Raw genomic sequence first — 23,220 nt, 5'->3', positions numbered from 1 at the left:
CTAGTGACCTGGGGCACCCCGGCCCCGCTCCCTCGCTGAGCCCCGTGCCGGGCTGAGGGCCGCGACGACGCGCGCGGCCGCCAGGGGGCGGTGTCGGCCCGCGCCGGGCGGTGGGACAGGACACCGCTTCCAGTTCTGAGCGGATGGAGAAACTGAGGCCCGGCCCACAGTGGCTCCAGCCAGGGCCTCGCCCCCTCCTCCGTGGGGCCGCACGGCGGGATCAGATAAGGGGACCTCCCTCCCCAAGCCCCGGACCCGATGAGTCCCATACGCCTAGATGACGTCCCTGTCCCCCCACGCCCGCTCCAGCCCCTTGCTGAGTGGCTCCGCCTCCCCGGACCTCAGTTTCCCCTCGTGTCACCTGAGAGAAAGTGATAGACGCGGGGATCCAGGCCCGACTGCTCGGGGGTCTTGGGAAGCGGGAGGTTCCTGCGCGCGGCTGGCAGGAGGGGCCTCTGTTATCCTTAGGACTCATCTGAGCTGGGTGACCAGGGCCAGGCCTTAGTTTCCCCTGCTGACTCTCTTCACTGCAAACCACAACTATTTACCGAAGGGGACAGTGGAAAAGAAAGCGGGAGGTGCAACGAAGTGGTGGGCTGCCCTTGGCCCGGCCCACCTTGGCTGTGCCCCCTCAGCACCCAGGGACGGGGTGCTGCCCGCTCTCCCAGGGCAGCCCGAGGCCTGGGCGTGGAGCCCCGAGCGGGCAGCGATGCGCTCAAGGTGGCACAGGCAGGCCGGCGTCCAGCCCCTCCGTGCTGGGAGGCTCAGGGAGGGGGCCAGCCGGCCTGCCCCGCCAGCGTCCTGCCCCTGCCAGAGCTGGCCTCCCCCAGGAGAAGCCAGGTCTGCGCTCTGCGGGCTCCTGCCTGGGTGGGCCGGAACCTGGGCTGGGCCACGGCCGAGTCCCCCTTGTGCTCAGGGCTCCTGGTGCCTGGGACTCTGGTGCAAAAGAGATGAATCATGTACTTCCTGCTCCCCGCCCTCCAGGGACTGGCCCACACTCCCCATAGGGTGACTGGGCCGCCAGACTCCTACCCATCCTGCTCCCCCCGTTCCCGGCCGGCCCCGACCCCACCCCCAGCCTGATCAACTCCTGCACTTAGTCATCAGTATTTATGGGGCACCTACTACCCTCCCGCAGGGACAGGCTGTGGGCAGAGGAGAAACTCCCAGGAGTGCAGGACGCTGTGGTGGAGCCCAGAGAGGCTGGGCGAGCTCCTTCAGCCGGGTGGCACCTGCGGTGAGTCTGTGTGGGCTTCTGGGCATGGGCAGTCCAGGTGGAGGCAACGGCGTGCGCAAGGGCTCGCGGCCCTGAGGCCCGAAGGCCAGGGTTCTCGTGGAATGTGAAGGGGTCTGGTCCTGAGGCAGAGCAGGGGTTTTCAACTCGGGTGGGTGGCATCTTCGAGCAGGGAGGGCTCCTAGCAGAAGGGCTGAGTTGACTTGGATGTGACGGGATCCCCTCAGGCGTTAAGAGGCTGGGGCTGAAGCTGGAGCCTGGAGAGTCCAGGGCAGCCTGGCCCTGGGAGGTGGGATGAAGTAGCGAGGGGGGCGGGGCGGGGTGTTTGGACACAGAGTCCAGGGGATGATGTGAGGGGTGCAGGTGACTCCTCTTCATCTCAGGTAGCCTCCTCCTCCAGGAAGCCTCTCCTGCCCACTCCCCTCTAGTCCTCAGGGCAGGCTGCAGGGGCTTATTAGTTGAATTACTGAGTTAAGCTGCTCAAAAGGGCTGGCTGACCATCTGAGTCCCCTGGCAAGGGATCGAGGGGCCCCAGCCCACCATCCCAACCTGCATCTGAGGCCCCTCCATCCTGTGAGTGGGAGAGATTTCTAGCAGAACTTTCCTCAGCTTTCACAAGGGGTTGGGAACTCACGAAACCAAAGCTTTCCCTTCCTAGGCCTGGACGAGGCTTATATGCTCCAGCCCTGTGGGCAAAGCCCTGTCCCTTCTCTGAGCTTGTTTCCCTACCTGTAAAGTGGGCTGATAATCCAGCCTACCTCCCCTGCGAGCCCATGAGATGACGGCTGAGAGAGCATTTTGCCCGCGGGACCTGCCTCTTTAAACACTTACCTTAATTATGCAAATAATATTTGAATATGTGCCCCTTGTGAATGACTCAAACCATAAAGAAGGTACAGAGAGTAAAAGCTAAGAGCTCCTTCCTCCTCCTCCTCCTCCTCCTCCTCCTCCCCCTCCTCCCTTCCTTTCCTCCTCCCACCCCACCCCCACCTCCCTGATGTTCTCCCCAGGAGGCCCTGCAGTCCACAGACCAGTGTGTGGCTTCCAGTATTTTTCAAACAATAGGGGGACTTCCCAGGCGGTCCAGTGGTTACAACACTGCGCTCCCGACGCAAGGGGCACGGGTCTTTTAACATTTTTATGTTGAAATATTGAAAATTAATCCTAGGAGCTCTGTTACTGCCGTGTCCTGCAAGAACTCAGTGACTTCTCAGGAAGGCCCTCTTATCTCCTCTTGACAGATGAGGAAACTCAGGCTCTTTATTGCTGCCTGTGGCTGCATGATACCCGGGCTGTGCGTGCGTTAGTCACGTGGCAGCTGTAGGTCTTACCTCCTAAACCAGGACCTGTTGAGAGTGAGGGGGACACTATTATAATTATGCTGGGATGACAAGGACTGTCTTGAGCAAATACTCTAAGGAGTCAGGCCTTTTTCAAGTGATAAACCCCTGTCTCCAATTGGCCTAACCCAAAAACTGGATTATTTAAATATTAAATAAAATATTAAATAAAATTATTAAAGACTAAATATACTTTAATATAAATATTAAATTAAACATTTATTTAATTAATTAAATATTAAATTAAAAAATAAAAAACTCAACTGGCTCATTTAATGAGGAAGCCTGAGTCCTCAGGCACGGCTGTTTCCAGGGATCCTACATGGACCCAGAGACACCAGCGAGAGTCTCACATTGGGTTGGTGGTGGGGGCGGATTTGAGGGAGATGCTCCCTAGGCTTCAGGCCGACACAAGGCCCTCTCCAAGAGCCAGGAGAGGAGCAGTGCCCAGCTGGGAAGGATGCAAAAATCCCAGCTGGGACGGATGCATCATGATTATTTTTGGTGTTCCTCTTTGGATGGTCACCTAGGAGGTTTCCGGTTTTGGTTTTTTTTTTAAGATTTTATTTTATTATTTATTTATTTATTTTATTATTACTTTTTGGCTGCATCGGGTCTTAGTTGCGGCACGCGGGATCTTTCATTACAGCGCATGGGCTCTTCGTTGCGGTGCATGGGCTTCTCTCTACTTGTGGAGTGTGGGTTTTCTCTTCTCTAGTTGCGGCACGCAGGCTCCAGAGCGCGTGGGCCCTGTAGTTTGCGGCACACGGGCTCTCTAGTTGAGGTGCGCGAGCTCAGTAATTGTGGCGCAAGGGCTTAGTTGCTCCGTGGCATGTGGGATCTTAGTTCCCTAACCAGGGATCGAATGCATGTCCCCTGCATTGGCAGGCGGATTCTTTACCACTGGACCACTAGGGAAGTCCCAGGTTTCCAGTTTTTTATTATTAAAAACACAGCAGGGACTGTACCTGCTTAACAGTTGGTAGTTAACCTGTATTCTCTTCAAAGGTTTTACTCTGAAATAGTTAGAAATAAAATATGCAGGCAGACCTCATTTTATTGCACTTTACTGTGCTCCACAGATATTATGTTTTTCTCAAATTGAAGGTTTGTGGCAACCCTACGTCGAGCAAGTCTGTTACCGCCATATTTCCAACTGCATTTGCTCACTTCCTGTCTCTGTGTCACGTTCTGGTAATTCTTACAATATTTCAAATCTTTTCATTGTTATTATATTTGTTATGATGATGTATGATCAGTGATCTTTGATGTTACCACGACAACTCACTGAAGGCCCAGATAATACTTAGTATTTTTACCAATAAAGTTTTTTTTTTTTTTTACATTTTATTTATTTATTTATGTCTGTGTTGGGTCTTTGTTTCTGTGCGAGGGCTTTCTCTAGTTGCGGCAAATGGGGGCCACTCTTCATCGCGGTGCGCAGGCCTCTCACTATCACAGCCTCTCTTGTTGTGGAGCACAGGCTCCAGACGCGCAGGCTCAGCAATTGTGGCTCACGGGCTTAGTTGCTCCACGGCATGTGGGATCTTCCCAGACCAGGGCTCGAACCTGTGTCCCCTGCATTGGCAGGCGGATTCTCAACCACTGCGCCGCCAGGGAAGCCCCAAGTTTTTTTTTTAATTAAGGTATGTGCCTTGTTTTTTTAGACATAGTGCTATTGCACACTTAATAGACTACAGTATAGAATGAATATTACTTTTATATGCCCAGGGAAACCACAAAATTTGTGTGACTCACTTTATTACAATATTTGCTTTATTGTGGTGATCTGGAACAGAACCTGCAATACCTCTGAGGTCTGCCTGTAAAATTAAGGTTGAATTCTTTCATAAAACTGTAAAGAATTAAACAAGTGAACAAAACCAAAGCAGTGAGCATCGTACATGGAATTTGGCACTTGGGCCAGTATTTATCTGGGATAAGATACCTACAAAAGAAATTGGTGGACCCGAGAGCACGAGCATTTTCGCTGCTGGTGGCGCCTTCCAAGTTGCCCTCCCCTCCTCTGCATGAGAGTGAGGGCTTGATTCCTGACCTTGTCAGTACAGGCTGTTTTCGGTATCCTCAGTTTCTGCCAATAGGCAAAACAAGAGCTTGTACGTTTACCCATTTCTTACAGAGCTGAACATCTTCATGGGTTTATTGGCCAACCTGTGAATTGCCTATTCATACCCCTCGCCCGTTTTCCTGGGTTAATCTTTCTAACAGGTTGCAGGAGCTCCTTATACATTCTGAATGCAGACCCTTGGAGGCCAGGTGGGCTTTGGCCCAGTCCAGCCAAGTAGTGGTAGTGCAGGACCCAGGAGAGGTGGGGGTGGGTGAGGGATTCCCCTCCCCCCTCCCCTGGTCCTGGCCACTTCCCATACTGGCCTTGGCCAATCCTGTCCCCTGGAACAACTTCTTTTTTTTTTTTTTAAGAGTATTAGTCATTCTATTTTTATTTATTTATTTATTTATTTTATTTTTGGCTGTGTTGGGTCTTCGTTTCTGTGCGAGGGCTTTCTCTAGTTGCCGCAAGTGGGGGCCACTCTTCATCGCGGTGCGCGGGCCTCTCACTATCGCGGCCTCTCTTGTTGCGGAGCACAGGCTCCAGACGTGCAGGCTCAGTAATTGTGGTTCATGGGCCCAGTTGCTCCGCGGCATGTGGGATCTTCCCAGACCAGGGCTCGAACCCATGTCCCTTGCATTGGCAGGCAGACTCTCAACCACTGCGCCACCAGGGAAGCCCCAACTTCCTTTTTTTTTTTTTTTTTTTTAATAGTTGAAGTCATTTGGGCAGATAGCAAGGAGTGTGATTGCTGGATCTTAGTATGTAGTGTGTTTTTTTTTTAATTTTTAATTTTAATTAATTTATTTATTTATGGCTGTGTTGGGTCTTCGTTTCTGTGCTAGGGCTTTCTCTAATTGCGGCAAGTGGGGGCCACTCTTCATCGCGGTGCGCGGGCCCTCTCACCATCGCGGCCTCTCTTGTTGCAGAGCACAGGCTCCAAACGCGCAGGCTCAGTAATTGTGGCTCACGGGCCTAGTTGCTCCGCGGCATGTGGGATCCTCCCAGACCAGGGCTCGAACCCGTGTGCCCTGCATTGGCAGGCGGATTCTCAACCACTGCGCCACCAGGGAAGCCCCAACTTCCTTTTGAGATCGAAAATCCACCTGACTCATGTCACGGATAGAGACTGGCACTCAGACAGGTGCAGTTACGCAGCCCAAGTCCCACAGCTGGTGAGTGGTGATTAGAACCCAGCTTGTCTGGCACCAGCTTCCTCCCCAGGAAGCTGCCCGCCCTCCTCTCTACCTGCAGCGCAAACCCCGAGCTGTGCTCCCAGCCCTGGGCCACCTGCCAGATCCCCCCTGCTCTGATGACAGGCTCTGCTGGGCTTGCTGGGGGCAGCTGGGGCTCAGGTCAGGGACGATCTCCCTGTGGTCAATGAACCCCTCTCCTCAAGCGCCGCCCTCCACCCCTTGGCACTCTCAGCGAATGACCTGGAAAATAGAAGCCATCTGAGTAGACTTCTCTGACTCACCTTTACCTGTGCTCTCACTGGCATCCACGCCCAACCCTCTGCCCCTCAGGAAACACTGTCCATGCCCGTGGCAGGGGCCTTCCTTCCACTCGTGGCAGCCCGGTCCCTGCTGGCCTCCAGGTCATGGCTCCATAGGTCTGCCCTGCATCAGTGTTTTGCCGCATCAGTGTGCTGCACACATGCGCACACATGCGCACATGCGCAAGGTGCAGCACACTGCACACGGACGCACGTGTACACACATGCAGGCACAGCATGCCAGCCATGTGCACAGATGCACACGTGCCTGCATGCACACACACACGTGGCTCCAGTTTTTTTTTATTTATTTATTTATTTATTTATTTATTTATTTATTGAGGTTGCACCGGGTCTTAGTTGCAGCATGCGGAATCTAGTTTCCTGACCAGGGATCAAACGCGGGCCCTCTACATTGGGAGCCCGGAGTCTTATCCACTGGACCACCAGGGGAGTCTCTCTGCTCTTTTATTCTTTAACCCACTTACCTCCAGCCCCCTTTCCTCCCTACACATCTTTCCCGGTCCCTCCCCCCACTCTCCTCTCCACATAGGCTTCTCCTGCAGTCCCATGACCTTCTGTAAAGGGCACCATGACCTCCATGTAGCCAAATCCTCCTGACCCGCTGGTGGCACTTGTCCCAGGTGGCCACTCCCTCCTCCTCTGGACACCTGGGCCCTTTTGACTTCCAAGGGCCTCTCCCCATCCCTACATGCTAGACGTTCCAGCCTGGCCTCCGAGCCTTCACTCCGTTTTTTTTTTTTTTTTTGCAAATGTTTTATTTAATTAATTAATTTATTTGGCTGCACTGGGTCTTAGTTGCGGCATGTGGGATCTTAGTTCCCCGACCAAGGATCGAACCCGGGCCCCCTGCATTGGGAGTGCGGAGTCTTAGCCACTGGACCGCCAGGGAAGTCCCCGAGTCTTCACTCCTGGTGTCATGCTTTCAGTGCCTTCTCTCTCCTGTGACCCCCAGCTATATGTCACCAGCGGGGCTTCTCCCTCCACCTCCCGTTACCATGGACACACCAAGGTGGCTGACAGGCATCTTCAGGGACGCCCCACCCCCTGCTCCTCCCCGACCCGGGCGGCATTCTAGATTGTTCTCTCCCTCTCACACCCACCCCAGTTGGTCAGAGCCCACACAGAATTCGCTGCTTGCCCCAGTGCCCTCCATGCCGCTCGCCCTGCCACCCCGTCCCAGGCCAGTCGGCTACTGGGGCTTCCACCCTCTCCTCCTGGGGTTTGCTCCCCGCGGCGAGAGGGAGCCTGAGAAAACTCGAGGCAGCCCCTGCTCAGAGCCCTGGCTCCCCCGAAGTCCTCCCACTGACCTCGGGGTCCGTCTGTGTTTGCAGCCTCGCCCACTACCCCTCCGACCTGGCCGCACACGGACGGACGCCGCCGCCTGCCTGCGGGGGGGCGGGACAAGCTCTCCTAGGAGAGAGGGGAGCATGACAGGGTCAAAGGTCAAAGCCATACTTAGAAGGCTGTGCTGGTGAGCCAGGCCTGAGCCGGGCACTCCGCCCGCCCCCAGGCCCCCTTAGTCTCTCCGGGAATTGAGCCCTCTGCCCCTCCTCCGCCCACTCCCCACCCCCCCACCCCCACCCCCTCCCCCCGCCCCGTTGGCAGCCTCAGAGGGCAGCAACCCGACACAGGACGCTGCTTCCTTTGGGGGAGCACTTCCCCCCATCGCCGCCCCAGACTCTGCCACAGCCCCACGGAGGCGCGGGCAGGGTGTTCACCGCAGCACTGGGGGACCACACGCGTGCTGGGCACAGGGGGCAGCTTTCACCAGCAGAAGACTCAACAGAGATGACGTGTGCCCCAGAGCGGCGCGTCCCCCAGAGGGTGAGTCTAAAAGCGACCGTGGGAGAAAAAGGCAAGCTGCTGAGAGGGAGCGCTGACAGCGTGATGGAGAGGGTTACAGTGTCAGCTGCCACCGTGGGAAAGCGCCGGCGCTGGGACTGGGCGGCAGGACAGGCACGCAGGCCTTCAGATTTCCCCACATGTTAGTTCTTAAACCGGCTCAGGGGCTCCCAGGCATTTCAAAGTTATATTATCATTTTGTATGCCTGAAATAATCCACTAACTTCCAAACCTCCAGGTCCTTGGACAAACCCAAGCTCCTTGTCTAGCCATTCAAGGCCCTATGCTTCCCGGCCCCTCCCAACTGACCTCTGGAGCCTCCCTCTGCCACTTCCAGACCTTTGCTCCAGCTGTGTCCAGGCCAGGAATGCCTTTCCTCTGCCCCACTTGGTCTTTCTGGCTAAGTCCATGTCCATGGGAAGCTTTCTTAAGTAGTGGAGAAATGGGGTTGAAACCGTGCAACTGAGATTGGGACTTGGACCCACAGGCTGGGACTCAAACCCAGCCAAACCCAGATTGGGACTTGAACCCATGGTCTTTTAACTGAGATCACACACCTGGTCTCAGGACTTAATGAAGCTCGGGTTCTTGATGTCTCATTGCAGAAAGAATTCAGTGAGAGGCAAAGTGATAGGTTAAGAAGTGGATTTATTTAGAGAGAAACACACACTCCACAGACAGAGTGTGGGCTGTCTCAGAAGGTGAGAGTGGCCCCAGGGAACAGGGTTGCCAGTTCTTGTAGGGGTGGGTAGTTTCACAGGCTAATGAGTGGGAGGAGTATTCCAGCTATTTTAGGGAAGGGGTGAGGATTTCCAGGAATTGAGCCACGGCCCACCTTTAGACCTTTATGGTTGGCCTTGGAACTGTCATGGCGCCTGTGGGTGTGTCATTTAGCATACGCTAATATATTACAAGGAGCGTATACTGAGGCTCAAGGTCTAGTGGAAGTTGACTTGTTCACCATCTTGGACCTCTTTGGTCCTATTCAGTTTGTGTCGTGTCCTCGGGCTGTGTCATTCTTTTAAAGGTTGTGCCCTGCCCCCTTCCCTCCTGTTTCAGGGTCAGACTCGATTTTGAGAGAGGCCTTGGGGAAACCCAGCGAAGAGTGAGGAGGGCAAGTCAAAGGGGGAGGCGAGGAGGGTTCGAGGGGTGGAGAGAGACCTGCCCCGAGGCCAGCTGCACACCAGGCACCTACAGCCGATGCCCTGTCACCCTCATTCCACCGGTAGCCATGGAGACGGTGTGAGGTCTCACCTCCAGCCCTTGAAGAATAGAATGGGGACATGGGAGCAGGGCAGCTAGCGTCTTGAGCCACAGGTAGTTCACCTGGGACACCACCTCCCTACGTTGTCTCCCAGGGTCTGGGGTCTCCAGAAGGCCAGTGTCAACCGTGCAACCCCAGGATTTCCATTCACTTTGCCCCACCCATCAGAGAGGTCTGGAACAGGACAGGACAGCTGGGAGAAATTGTAGGGAGACTGAGGACTAAAGCAGGGAGGAGAGGACAGGTGAGGTGGGGCAGAGGTAGAGCCTGGACTCCCAGCCCAGTGTTCCCTGTACCCCCCACCCCTGGCCCATGATCGTTTTCTGTAAATCTGGTGGTGATCATGGACCCCCTGAGAGGTATGGTAGGGCCTGCAGGGCCATGTTGCACTGAGGTGGGTGGCATTTTGGGTGGGGCTATCTGGTGGGTCTCTGGCACGTGTGTGCTCCACACTTTGGCCCCCTTGTGGAGAGGCCGGGGTGGTCAGGGCCCCGTCCACCACAAATGTCTGAAGGAAAGAAGGGGAAGCGCCCAGCTTCCCTTCTGGCTGCTCCTCACTTGGAGGTCACCTCCCAGTGAGCCCCGATTTCCTGGCCGGTGAATTAGGGGTCATAATTCCCACTGCTACCGGTTGCAAAACTGAATTGAAATCAAGTATGTTTAGCACAGAGATTGGTACACACTAGGCCCTCATAAATGGCTGTCTGCATCCGTTCATCCATTCGTTCCCTGGGAAAGTCAGCTTGGAGCAGGGGCTCGAGACGCCCCGACCCTCCCGGGCAGAAAGCGGCCGGGGCCCTTAGGGGTCACAGTTCCTACGCCCTGACCCCTCCACGTACAGTCCCGGAAAACAGTCCCGGAGGAGGTCATCCCCAAGGTCACAGAGGGTCAGCGTAAAGGGGACGTGGAATACGACTCATGGGGTGCCGAAGAAAGTCACGCTCGGCGGAGCCGGGGCGCCTAAGTGCGCGCCCAGTCTCTCACTGAGCCGGGGCACAGCAGGCGGGGCCCAGGGGCCCTTCCCGGCGAGGGTCTCCCGCCGCCGGGAGCTCGAAGCCCGGACCCTTTCCTCGCCGGCCACTCGGGTTTCCGGGAGCCCCGCCCCGCTCACTCCCCATCCCGGCCCCGCCCCCCGCGCGCCCTCAAGTTTCTCCCAACTTTTCCGCGGGTCCCCCTGGGCGCCCCGCCCGCCGACCGGTGACGTAACAATGGTGCAGCGCGGCGGCCAATGGGCGGCGGCGGGGGCCGGCAGCGCGGGCCAATGGCGGCGGCGGGCGGCCCCGCGGTCCTGCCCGGCCGGGGCCGCACTGCGCCGCCCGCCGCCCGCCCGCCCGCCGCCGGCGCCGGCACCGCCGCCCAGCGATCTGGCCGCGGCGGCTCAGAGCGCGGCTGCGGCGGGCGCGGGCGGCGGCGGCACCCTCCCGTCCGTCTGTCCTGGGAGCTTCGCCTGCGCGCCGACCCGCGGGGGGACAGCAAGCTTTCCGGCCCGCAGCGGGGGCGGGGACGCCAGGCCAGCGGCCCCTCCGACCCCCAAGGTGAGTCCCCCTTCCTCGGCCGGCTCGGCGTGTAGCCGCCGCCCCCCTCATCCCCTCCAGACACACGCGCACGCAGGTGCAGCCCTCGCTGCGCCGGCCACCGGCCCGCAGACACTCTGGCCTCGACCCGCGACCCGCGGCCACCCGGGGTCCCGCCGTGCCGCCGGTGGGGGACGGGGAGGAGCTGGCGGGCGGCCCTGGGCTCGCGGCCTTGCCCTCGGTGGCCCAACCCCCCATTCACTGAGCCGCGACCGTGACTCGCTGCCCAGTGACGTGGGGCGGCTCAACTTTACGTAACCTGCCCCGCTCCCAGTGCCCACACAGGGTACACCCGGGGCGCGGAGACCCAGGGGTGGGGGGTTACTCCAGTCACGGTGTCCCCAAAAGGGTGCTGTAGCTTCAGCCCCCAACCCCTGTGCCCGTCTCTGTAACTTAGTTACCCAGTGTGTGTGGACGCAGTTTATCCGCTGACCCAGGTCCCTTGTGACCAAGGGCTTACCCTTGAGAAAACGCAGTGGGGAGCTTGGGCCAGGGCCAGGGATTGGAGGTCAGGGCTCAGGTTGGCGCAGGGGGCTCAGAGGGCAAGGTTAGGGCTCAAGCTGGGTTCCCTGTAGGTTGGGGGTCCCCCCACTTCTGGAATGAGCCCGAAATAGGAGTTAGGAGATCTGGGTTCCAGGCCTATCTCTACCATGACTTGCCAACTGACCTTGGACAAGTTTGTCCCTTACTGGAAAATGGGATGACAGTACCTGCTTCTTCTAGTCGTTGGGAAGACTCAGGGAGCTAGCAGACCTGGAGGGGATTTACAGACTGTGAAGAGTGTACACGCCAGTTTCTAGGTTGATTTCATCCTCTTGCCTCCTCCCAGGAGCTGGGGGCGGTGACATCCAGTAAACACCATGTTCGGGTGGAAGGCTAGAGGCCCCCACTTCCTGCTGTGGCTCACAGACTGCCTTCCCTCTTTCTTACAGATGAGAAAGCTGAGGCTCAGGGAACAGTAATACACCCACCTACACAGAACTAGGTAATCGCGGTGCACTAGGCAGGTAGGTCTGAGTCTAGAGCTCTGAGTCTAGGTCCCTGGGGTAGGGACCCCGACCGCAGTCGGGGGTCAGACAACAGGGTCAAGGTTAGATGGGGTTGGGGATAGGGAGCTTGGGCTACAGAAAAGATTTGGCTCAGCTTGAGATGTGGGATGCAGCTTTCCTAGTCCCCTACCTGGCTTTTCCCTTGATTGGAGTTTGATGCAGCTACCACAGGTGGGAGCAGGAACTCTTCCAGTGGGTCCCTGGGCTGGACGGGGTGTGGGGTTTCTGTGTGGCCTTGACGGTAGGTGGGGCTGTGAGGGCAGGGACAGGGAAGGGCATCTTTAGCAGAGGTACCGGAGAACAAGACAGTTTCGGGGAGGGCGATCAGGCGCAGCTAGATCAAGGATGTGGGAGGTGGTTCAGGGCCTAGGAGAAAAGGGAAGGTGTGAGGAGTTACTGGGAGGGCCGGTCGGAGGCTGGGGGCAGGTACGAGAGAGGCCCGGACAGGTGGGGCTCTGTGAGGATTGGACGGGAGACCCCTCTCCGCCCGGATCCTCAACCCTCACTGCGCTTCCCTCTGCCCGCAGGTGGTCGGCCCCAGGCCCATGCCCTGAGACCGGGAGGCGCCGCCAGCATGCCGTGGGATGCGCGGCGGCCCGGGGGCGGCGCGGACGGCGGGCCCGAGGGCGCAGGCGCGGCGCGCTCGCAGGCGCAGAAGCAGTGCCGCAAGTCGTCGTTCGCTTTCTACCAGGCCGTGCGCGACCTGCTGCCCGTGTGGCTGCTGGAGGACATGCGCGCCAGCGAGGCCTTCCACTGGGACGAGCGCGGGCGCGCCGCCGCCTACTCACCGTCTGAGGCGCTGCTCTACGCACTCGTGCACGACCACCAGGCATACGCGCACTACCTGCTGGCTACGTTCCCGCGGCGCGCGCTCGCGCCGCCCAGCGCCGGCTTCCGCTGCTGCGCGGCACCCGGGCCGCACGTGGCGCTGGCCGTGCGCTACAACCGCGTGGGCATCCTGCGCCGCATCCTGCGCACCGTGCGCGACTTCCCGGCCGAGGAGCGCGCGCGCCTGCTCGACCGGCGAGGCTGTAGCCGCGTGGAGGGCGGCGGCACGTCGCTGCACGTGGCCTGCGAGCTGGCGCGCCCCGAGTGTCTCTTCTTGCTGCTCGGCCACGGCGCTTCGCCCGGCCTGCGCGACGGCGGCGGCCTCACGCCGCTCGAGCTGCTGCTGCGTCACCTGGGCCGTGATGCCGGGGCCGCCCCCGCCGTCGGGGCGCCTGCGCCCGGGGAGCCGCGCCAGCGCCGCCTGCTGCTGCTCGACTTACTGGCGCTGTACACGCCCGCGGACGCCGCCGGCCCGGCCCGCCGCGAGCTGCTGGGCGACCGGCCGCGCTGGCAGCGGCTGCTGGGCGAGGACAAGTTCCAGTGGTTGGCGGGCCTGGCGCCACCCTCGCTCTTCGCGCGCGCCATGCAGGTGCTGGTCACCGCCATCTCGCCTGGCCGCTTCCCCGAGGCCCTGGACGAGCTGCCACTGCCGCCCTTCCTGCAGCCGCTGGACCTCACGGGCAAGGGCTAGACTGCGGGGGCACCCCGGGTGCTGGATTTTTGGAGAATACTATTTTTCAGAGCGTTGTACCCGGCACTTTACATATATTGTTCTCTGGACAGCAGAATCTCTGCTTTGTCTGTAGTGTGCTTTGGGGGCTGGGCAAGGACGGGCAGGCGGACCCGGAGCTGCAGGTCTTCTGGATCCGGCCGCGCTCAGCTCCCCGCCTCCCTGCGTGGAGCTGAGCTGCGGGGTCAGGCGACGCCTGAGAGCCGGGCCCTGCCCTCAGCTCACTACCCAGACCCTGAGGAGCGGCCTCCCATCTTGATTTAGAGCCTCTGGGAAGGTGTCCCAGAGGGAGAGACAGCTGAGCTGGGCAGGTGCAGGGGGGTGGACTGACGTGTCCAGGCAGGGGGACAGCGTGTGCAAAAGGCCTGGAGGCCGAGGGAACCGCCCGTGGGCTCTGGGCGGAGGTTCTCTGCCCCGTCAGGTGGGGCCTCGACCACTCCCCTGTGGGGCTGGGCCTCAGGTCCCGAGCTGTGGAGGGCAGGACCCAGGCTGTGCCTCCTGTTTGCCCCCGTCCCGTACTGGCCACCTGCCTCCTCCTTGGCTGTCACTGGGACTGCCCCCTCCCCAAAGAAGCCCAGGCCTGGACTTGTCGTGGTCGCCCCTTTGGCTCTCTCCTCTGGCGACTAGCAGGTACCTAGTCCTGGGGCTCCTGACCGGGGTGGCTGCGTCACCCCGTGGGCGGGCCCTCCAGCCTCAGCCAGTAGAGCTGGTTTCCGCAGGAAGGGTTTGAAGATGGAGACTGGTTGACCCTTCAGGACAAAGGGACCCTGGCTGAGAAGCTGGGTCCGTGCCCCGAGGAGCCTTGGGATCGGGGATGGCCAGGCTGTCCTGCCCGGGAATTCTGCTGGGCCGTGAAATTCAACCCGCGCCGGCATGGGCTGGAGGGCCACGATGTCCTGCCAGGAGCAGAGGACTAACGATCTGCCCGATGAACAGTGACCGCCTGGCTGGGGGCACCCACTGCCCACCCTGCCCCCAGTGTCCCCGAGGGGGGCATGCCTGGGGGCCGAAGGGGCTTTGGGTGGTGGTGGCAGAGTCCAGGGTGGTGGGCCGTCGGAAGGGGGCTGTGGAAGGGGCCTGGGCAGCGAAAAGCTCTGCCAGGGGGCCTGGTTCTGGTCTGCACCTGCCACCCACTCTGAGGGTGACCTTGGATAAACCCCTGCCTTGGGCTTCAGTGTCCCCAGCTGTTTACAAAGGGGTTTTGGAGCATCTCCAAGCTCCCTACCTGCCCTGGAAAGGATGTGACCCCCGTTCTTGGGAAGTGTAGGGTGGGTGGGCACACGGCCGTGGTGGGGAGGAGGGGGGATGGAGGGGTGTACGGCCCAGTGCTGATCCTAGATTCTGGGTGGGAGTGAGGGCTTCTCCCCTCCTGCTGTGTGTCCTGGCCCAGTTAAATAGCCTTTCTGAACCTTGACACTTGGGGGCAGTGGATACTAGCATCTCTTCTAGCTTAAAACTTGGGACATCAGGAGTCCCCTGGTTCTTACCGGGATGCGTTGCTGGGGGAGGGTGCGTTCCTTTGGAGGAGGTGGAAAGCACAGACCAGAGCAGCAGGTCGCCGTGGCTTCTGGGCTTTGGGCTTAGGGAGATGTTGGGAACTCTTGGCGCCCTCGTGCCCAAGCAGCTTCTGCCTGGAAAGAGCCTGGGCACCTGATGGGGGACCTGGGTGTGCGGACTTCCCCCTCATGTCTCCCCGGTCCCAGCTCTGTCCTCTGTGGGGTTAGCTCTCCTGGCCCAAGGCTCAGGGCTAGGCCCCCATCCGCTTCCCTGCTAGACCTACAGCTGCCCCTTTGGTGACAAACTCCTTTGAGCCCCCTGGGCTGGGGATGGAGTGATGCAAGGTTGCGGGGGCTCCCTGGCGGGGACCCCACAGAACCCATTGTCCGGGGAGCAGGAGGCGGCCCCTGGGCTGGTCCTGGCACGCAGGGCAGGATCCGGGCAGGAGTTGTTGTGGGCACCACCGCAGGGGGCCCAGCCGGAGCACAGCTTCATAGCTTGGAGGGGTGCAGGGCAGGAGGGCAGCGGGGGCGGCAGCCCCGGGTGTCCTGGCTGCGGCTGGGTGGGACGAGGAGCCACAGGGAAGGCTGAGGAAGCCCTGTGGCAGCAGAGCGGGGCCTGATTCCTGGCACAGCTCCCACTGAGTCCCACTGGGGACGCCTGGCTCAGGGCACCCCAGGCGTCCGTGGGAGCAGAGAACCCAGAGCAGCAGTGCAGGGCGGAGAAGCCTCATGGTTATCTGGCCGCTGCTGCCGGCCGAGTGAGGGCGGGCGGGCCTCGGCACTGGCCTTATCGCTCCTCTGGGCCCTCCGGCACCCTCAGTCACCACTACCACCCTGGCGATGAGCAGGGAGGCCTGGGGACGGCCAGAGTCAGCCAGGAGACTCAGCTCTTGGCTGTTGGCAGGTGGCCTTGATGGCTTCTCAAAGGCAATGGCTCTGCCTGGGACAAGGCCCATGTGTCTGGGGCAAAGCGCCTTGGTTCGTTTGTTCACTTCCTTCATTCCATGAACCTTGTCTAAGGAAAACCCCACTCCTGCCAGTACGGGCCCCGCCATGCCCACCCAGGGGCCCAGGGAACTTCCAACTCCGGAGAGCTCAGGGGCCAGAATCTCTGCACCCCAGACACCTGTTGGGGAGGACAGAGAAGGCTGGGCTGCTGCTCCCCGAAGTACTGTGACCCTGTGCCTGGAGCCCGAAAGGGACACACAGCCCTGTGATGGCCTGTGGCCACAAGGCCCCCGCTCTGCCCCCACTTTGGCCGTGGTGGCATGACTGTGCCTCCTTCGTGTGCTAACTTATCCCGTTACTACCTCGATATTCCCGCTGATTTCCTTTCCTGTCAATTTCTTCAACTTTAAAATGCTGTATTGAGAGCAGTTTCCTAAGTTACCCGGAGTCCTGTTCAGAACAAGGATGCTTCCTGAAGTCGGGATGGAGGGGAAACAGGCGCAGGTGGGGAAGGCCTCTGCTCCAGAGTGTGTGGACGCGAACCAGCCCTGCTCCACGGTGACTGGTGTTGTCCTGCTACAGTTTAAAATCGAGGCATACTTGACATAATAAATGCACAGACTTTAACTGCGTGGTTTGAGAGGTCATGACCAATGTCAACACACGTGTAACCATCCCAACCAAGGCAGAGGTTGAAGATAAGAGATTTCTATCCTCAGTGATTTTTTTTTTTTTTTAGCCACACTGCGGCTTGCGGGATCTTAGTTCCCCGACCAGGGATTGAATCCGGGGCCCAGGCAGTGAAAGCGAGGAGTCCTAACCTCTGGACCGCCAGGGAATTCCCACATCTTCAGTGATTTTATAAAGAATTTCTGCTGATAGAATGCATGCTCATGGTAGAACACTCGGATTGTGCAGAGAAATCCAGGGCAGGATGTGGCAGGGCCCCCTCCACGCGGCTCCCAGATAAAGAGGCTGCCCGCCCGCCTGGCGGCATCCCACCACCCAGACAACCGCTGCGACTAGCATTTCGGTGTATTTTTTTCTGTTTTTCTCTATGCACATATATACATATGTTCAATTTTTTTTTTCTATGCATACTTTTTCACATGACATCAGATCAAATCTAGTATTTAAAAACTTACTGTAGAGTAAGCATTTCCATATACTGTAAAACATTGTGTAAATACGATTTTTGAGAAGCCTTTGGTGTTTACTTTGTGATATTTGATTCAGCTAGCGCTGATACGATAGAGTTGATGTTAGAGAGAACTGAGTCTTTAAAATGTGAATTTTATTTATTTTTGGAATAAATAACACATTTACATGGCTCAAATTCAAAAGATACAAAAAGGTACACACTACAGGTGACCACCATGACCAGCTGCTTGTGTAGTGTCTTTCTGCCCCTCCTCTGCCCCCTGGAATTATGAAAAAGATTTCAAACCCACCAAAAGTTAGAAGAGTACAACGTGTCCATTGGCATTATCTACCTCTCCCTGTATGTATGATCTCCTACAAACTCACATGATCATTACCACGCCCAAGAGATTTAACGCTGCTATGATAAAACTGCATGACAGACTGCTCAGAACACATTTCCCCCAGGAACACACCTGCTTTTTAACAGCTGCGTACTGTTTCATGAGAGGAATGCTCCCGAACGTCAGTTGTTCTTAGTGTTTCACAATCACAAACGATGCTGCGCTGTATGTTTAACCCTGACTTAGGATTTGTTCTTGAGGACAGGCTTCCAGAAGTAGGAGTTCTGGGGCTTGAGGGTTTTAAGGCTGCTGCTGGACACTCGGTGGCTTTCCCAGAAGGGCCGTGCCAACAGGGGGCTCCCTGCTTGCTCCATGTGCCCTGGGTGCTCACTAAGCAGCGCCCTTTCATCTCCTTTGTCCATATGTGTGTCTTCGGCGTTCCTCCGACTTGTTGCAATTATTTCCCCTTTTAATTTTATGGGGGGTTTTTAATTCACAGCATCTTTATATTTTGAAATCAAATCTATATAGTATTTTCCTCTGACTTTTCCCACTACTTTTTTTTTTTTTTTAAAGGATTTTCTTATTTATTTATTTATTTATTTATTTATTTATTTTTGGCTGTGTTGGGTCTTCGGTTCGTGCGAGGGCTTTCTCCAGTTGCGGCAAGCGGGGGCCACTCTTCATCGCGGTGCGGGGACCGCTCTTCATCGCGGTGCGCGGGCCTTTCTCTATCGCGGCCCCTCCCGTCGCGGGGCACAGGCTCCAGACGCGCAGGCTCAGCAATTGTGGCTCACGGGCCCAGCTGCTCCGTGGCATGTGGGATCTTCCCAGACCAGGGCTCAAACCCGTGTCCCCTGCATTAGCAGGCAGATTCTCAACCACTGCGCCACCAGGGAAGCCCTTCCCACTACTTTTGAGTTTAGAAAGTGCTTGCCATCCAGAAATCAGATACTGTTTTTTGCCCCCTAGTTTTAAGATTCTTTAATCCACTTAATGTTTATTTTGTCTGAATGGTTAAGTAGCGGGCCACATCAGTTAACCGTCCTCTCACCCGCGTGCCGCCTTCACCTTGTTAACTCCCCGTGGGCCTCGCTGGGCTGCCCGACGTCACTGGCCCTTCCATCCACGTCCTACTTCATTTGCTGGCCCGTCATCACTCCTGGCAATCCTCATCTGTTTCTTCTTCTCAAGACGGTGAGGTGGCGTCAGACAGCACAGGTCTGGAGTCCCACAGAGCTAGGCTCCAATCCCAGCGCTCCTTGTGTCGACTTGAGCAAGTTACTTCGCCTCTCTGAGTCTCACTGGGGCTAACGGTATTGACCTCTCAGGGCCCTACTGAGGACGTGAAGCTGCACACACGAGACCCTCGCAGCGTATCTGGCACAGCCAAGGGGGGGTGTCTGTGGGTATGAACATTATTTTATGGATTCTTCTCTGCCTCCCCCCAACTAAAAAAAATCCCAGTGGGGATTTTGACAAATTGAGTGAAAGCCATAAATGCCTTTGGAAAGGATTGGTGTCTTTTTCTTTGCACAATGGCTGTGGTCTTCCATCAGGAATGTCGACTGCCTTCCCAATTCAGGCTTTCTTGGAAGTCTTCAGTAAAGCTTGGCCAGCCCTCGACTGAGTCTGACACTTCTTGTTCAGGTTGTTTCCTGGCACGTGATGCATCCCGCTGCTGTCATGAACGTGACCTTTTTCCACGTGCTGGTTTCCACTACGGCACTTCTGGTATCTGGTTTTATGTCCTGGATGGAGACTCAGGCCCAGGGTCTTGAGCCCCCAGAGCCTGCCCACAGCGGCCCTGAGCTCTGCCTCACGGTAGGGTGTCCTCCCCAGGGCCACCTCTGCAGTGGCACTCCCCCAGGACAGCCCCCGGGCAAACTGGTCACGAAATGACGTCTGCCCACACCCTCCTGGCCGTGGGGCTGGGCTGGCAACACCAGCAGCAGATTCTTTGCGGCACCAGTGGGAACAGCCTTCCTGAGTGCCCGCTCAGGGCACCTTCTCACCACTCAGACATCAGACTCGACTAGGCTCGGAAAAGTCTAGTTTATTGCACTGTCTCAAAGCACAACTAAAAAAAAAAAAAAAAAGGCTACAAGTAGTTTAAACGTATCAAACTAACTGGACTGGGGTTTAATTGCACTGAAGTCCCGTGGGTTCAGGAGAGCGCTGCCATCTGAGGAGCTGGGCAAGGCACAACAAACGCAGAAGAGGGGCCTCAGCCGGCCTGGGCCCCCTCTGCTGCCACCAGGCTTGGAGAAAAAGGTTCTGTAAAAGGGAAGCAGTGAGCAAGGTCTGGATTTCAGCATCTTGCCCTCATTTAGGCCTGGAAAGCCTCCATCCTCGCGGCTGGCTGGGTCCTGTCAGAGAACAAATCTTACCGCTCTTCACCTGTGGCCTGGGGGCTCCGGGACACACTTGCTTAGTAGAAAACAGGCATTGAGTAACTGGGCCCCGGGCCAAGGGCAGGCTAAAAAAAGCAGCCAGGCTGGAGTCCTTCCGTGGGGCTGCCTCCGAGGGGGGGGGGCGGTGGCGGGCTCAGGGCGGATGCCTGGCTGGGCTGCCGAGTCCTACAGCTCAGATGCCAGCGACAAGCGTGGGCACTGCAGGCCGAGCCCAGGGACCGAAGTCGGACGTGGCCACAGCAGGCCCCCGTTTCAACCTCGCTGGGCACCCACCCAGATGCCCGCCGACACTGCCTGGCTGCCACTCGCAGCCAGCAGGCAGGTCCCGTGGCGGCCCCGCACATCGAGGGCACGCAGGGCGGCGTCCACCCTCTGAGGCTGCAGCCGAGAACGGTGCAGGCGCAGGATACACCAGGGGAAGGAATCAAAGGCCTTCCCCTGGTTTCAGAAAATACATTTCTCTTCTAAATTTGTAAGATCTGATTTCAAGTGAGGTATCTCATGTAGGTTTGTAATACAACAAACAAAAAAGGCAAGAATTAGTAGATTCATCCTCTGAAGGTGCTTCTGGTTTTCATGACGTCACCAGCAGCAGGGCTGAGTGTCACCCTAAGACATTCCTATGTCACTAACATGGCTAAGGTTCCCACGTCCCACCACACCTGCCTCGGATACACACGCACACTTCCGTATTCCGGGTCACCCACTGGCCTTTATTGTTCTGCTGGAGGCGAGCCTGGCCCCCTGGGAGCGGGCAGGCAGGGCGTGCGTGGCGTGTGCATGTCGCTACGCGTGTGTTCCTGTCCTGGCACAGCTGGCTTCCCATCTGGTGTGTCCAACGGGGAACGGGTGCTGGGGCTTGCATCTCAGAGAGGAGGTGGAGGGACCCTGTGATGGAGACGAAGCCATCCCAGGAACATATTCAGCAGGTGGACGGCACGGACCTTGGGCTCCACGGGCCCGGGAGCGGTCAGTGATGGGAAGGTGACCGCGGCAGATGACGGTAACCGTAGCGCATGCAACTGGAGCGGCCACCGTCCCACTCGGGGACGGCCTCAGCGGGAGTTCAGAGGCACTGCTGCTACAGCCACGGCTCCGGACCTCTCGGCCGAGGCTGTGGGTTCTGGAACGAGATGGAAACAAACACGGAGGAAAGCAAGAGTGGGGCGTCCAACCTGGCTAGACGTGTCTGACGAGAGCGGGCGAGGCGTGTCCAAGGGCGAGTGACTCAAAACCGCCCGTGTCCACCACACGAGTCTCGGCGGCCTGCCCGCCGAGAGCTCCCTCAGATGACCTCCCACTCGTCGTCCAGGTCCTCGGGGTGGGGGGCGGTGGCCGGGCTGCTCTGGGCGCCGTGGGAGCGGCTGCAAGTCCTCGTCAGCCGCTGCAGGAGGGAGCCGGGGGGGCCCACTGCCCACAGCTCGTCTGACAAGGTCACTGCGGGGACAAGAGCCAGTCGCACGCCCGTCACTCCCCAGCCCGGCTCCCCGTCTGCACGCACACTGCCTAGCGGTGGGGCCCCGGGCACCCCCCGACCGGCGCCTCGGCTTCCTCAGCCTTCAAGGGGGCGGCCCAGTGCCCCGTCCTCTTCCCGGGAGACCCTGGCAGAGTCCAGGCGCTATGTGGCCCCTGCCAGGTGTGACCCTGGGATGGGCTCTCGTTGGGGTGAACCAGCCCCGGGGGAGCAGCACCGCCCCGGCCCCCCGCCAGAGCCCCACCGACGCCGTCCACGGGAGCCCCGGCGCCCCGGCACCTGCCTGTGAAACACGTCACGTGCCCAGGAATCTTCTTCCAGTAGTCTCCGGCAGGGTTTCTGTCGGTGACGCCGTACCGTCGGGCGAGATCCCCGTTGGGGCAGCGGGCCCACACGGTCCTGGCGCTCAAGGCCAGCTGGCAGGCCTGCAACCCTGCAGGCAAACGGAGCGTCCGTCTGCCCTCGGCCCTGGCCGCAGAAGGGACGGACCGACCCTCCCCGCAAGCCTGCTCTCCCCCTGGCTGGGCACCGAGTGGGAGCCCCGGGAAAGGACGCCCTGTCTGCAGGGCCAGCGAGGCCGCAAGAGCCCAAGACCCGAGGACCAGAGCCCAGGCGGTCCGGAAACGGTCGTCCCACAAGGAACCCAAGGACACGGGGCTGGCGCTCTGCTTGCGGGGTCCCCACGCTGGGGAACACTGAGGTAGACGCTTGCTGTCACCTGCCTCAGCAGAGCCTCGGAAACAAACCAGGCCCCAGTGTGGCCGCAGTGGCCACCGCCCACCCAGCGCCTCTACCTGGCACGTGCTCCCAGTCGGTCCCCACCGGCATCTCCTCGGTGATCCCAACGCGGACGTGCACGTTCCACCTGCTGTCCAGGGCCCACAGCATCTGGTCGCTGGGGCTGGAGTGGACGCTGACCAGGGCGACCCCGGCGGGCTGGAAGCAGGAAGGGCCTTTCCTCAGGGAAGGAGGTGGGCGCACATGATTGGGGAGGGCAGTTCCCGCACCGCCCAGGGCAGCCCGGCACGGCAGGGGCGGCGGGCAAGGGGGTGGGGGGACCAGGCCTGTCCCCAGAGCGCAGCCTCACAGGGACAGAAACGCCCCGAAGACCCAGGCCAAGGGACCTCCCACCAAGCAGGGAGCCCCAACTCTTCAGTGCTGCATGTCCTGGGGAACAAAGACGGGCCAGGTGGCAGGAGGACACGGGAGAAGACCTGCGGAATGCCGGGCCAGGAGGGGCGGGCTGCATTAACGGGCAGCGACAGACGGCAGGTGCCGCAGGGGAAGGGGAGGTGGCAGGGGGCCTGGCCCCTGAGGGTCCTCACGAGCCCCTGTTCACAGCTTTACGCTCGGAGACAAAGCACACGTGGCCCAGTGCTGGCAGTGGGTGACTCTGGGTGGACCTGAGGCTACGGGAGGTACTGAAATCTGCCTGCAAATTTTCCGGTGGTCTAAAGTTTTTCAAAATGAAAAGTTAAATTTTATAAATTATAAAGGTAAAAGACACCAAAAAATGCAGTTGCCATTGAGAGTGTTGGGACAGAGGGTCCACGGGGAGAAGGTGTGTGGACCGGCCCGGGGGCTCGATCAAGGGTGGCTGGGCAGCCTGGGGAGGGGTCGAGGCGGGTGTCTGCGGAGATGGGTCTCCCCACTCATGCCCCGAGCCCCCCTCTTCGGCTCTGCTCGTCACGCAGACAGGGCCAGGCCAAGAGCCAGGCCGAGAGCCAGGCCGACCGCGCAGCTGCCGCGAGCTTCGCAGGAACCGGGAACCAGCAGGCGAGGAGGCCAGTGGCCCTGCTCAGCCCTGCCTTCGGGGAGGGGCGCCCGAGGCCCAGCATCCTCCCCCTCCCCACACCGTTCCAGAGAGGACGAGGGGCTGCAGGGAGCGGGTGGAGGATGGAGGGCCCTGCGGTCGGTGGGCGCACCACGCTGGGCACAGACGCGCCGGCGGCG

At 59.0% G+C, this 23,220-nt stretch overlaps 2 protein-coding genes across 8 annotated transcripts in view; one reads left to right on the top strand and one right to left on the bottom strand.

Moving 5' to 3' along the window:
• The first annotated feature begins 1,168 nt into the window (after window positions 1–1,168).
• On the top strand, window positions 1,169–13,506 carry ANKRD9 (ankyrin repeat domain 9). Of its 3 annotated transcripts, none has more exons than XM_057544210.1 (3): window positions 1,169–1,237; window positions 11,774–11,848; window positions 12,418–13,506. In XM_057544210.1, the coding sequence occupies exon 3, from the start codon at window positions 12,465–12,467 to the stop codon at window positions 13,407–13,409; it is 945 nt and encodes a 314-aa protein (XP_057400193.1). In that variant the 5' UTR covers window positions 1,169–1,237; window positions 11,774–11,848; window positions 12,418–12,464; the 3' UTR covers window positions 13,410–13,506. The 3 variants fall into 3 exon arrangements, with proteins under 3 accessions (XP_057400193.1, XP_057400192.1, XP_057400194.1); XM_057544209.1 differs by lacking the exon at window positions 1,169–1,237 and adding an exon at window positions 10,574–10,802; XM_057544211.1 differs by lacking the exons at window positions 1,169–1,237; window positions 11,774–11,848 and adding an exon at window positions 10,574–10,802.
• Window positions 13,507–19,419: 5,913 nt separating this feature from the next.
• The window catches only part of TECPR2 (tectonin beta-propeller repeat containing 2), a 107,238-nt gene continuing 103,437 nt past the window's right edge, over window positions 19,420–23,220 (bottom strand). For all 5 annotated transcript variants that reach the window (XM_057544294.1, XM_057544296.1, XM_007176185.2 and 2 more), the window contains 3 exons: window positions 22,062–22,203; window positions 21,551–21,700; window positions 19,420–21,230 (listed from right to left, as the gene is read on the bottom strand). In XM_057544294.1, coding sequence (XP_057400277.1) covers window positions 21,079–21,230; window positions 21,551–21,700; window positions 22,062–22,203 — 444 coding nt within the window. In that variant the 3' untranslated portion in view covers window positions 19,420–21,078. The remainder of the gene's footprint in view (window positions 21,231–21,550; window positions 21,701–22,061; window positions 22,204–23,220) is intronic.

The sequence above is a fragment of the Balaenoptera acutorostrata genome, chromosome 3 (assembly GCF_949987535.1).
Source record: "Balaenoptera acutorostrata chromosome 3, mBalAcu1.1, whole genome shotgun sequence".
Classification (NCBI taxonomy): Eukaryota; Metazoa; Chordata; class Mammalia; order Artiodactyla; family Balaenopteridae; genus Balaenoptera; species Balaenoptera acutorostrata.
This window is presented reverse-complemented; position numbering and strand designations above follow the sequence as displayed.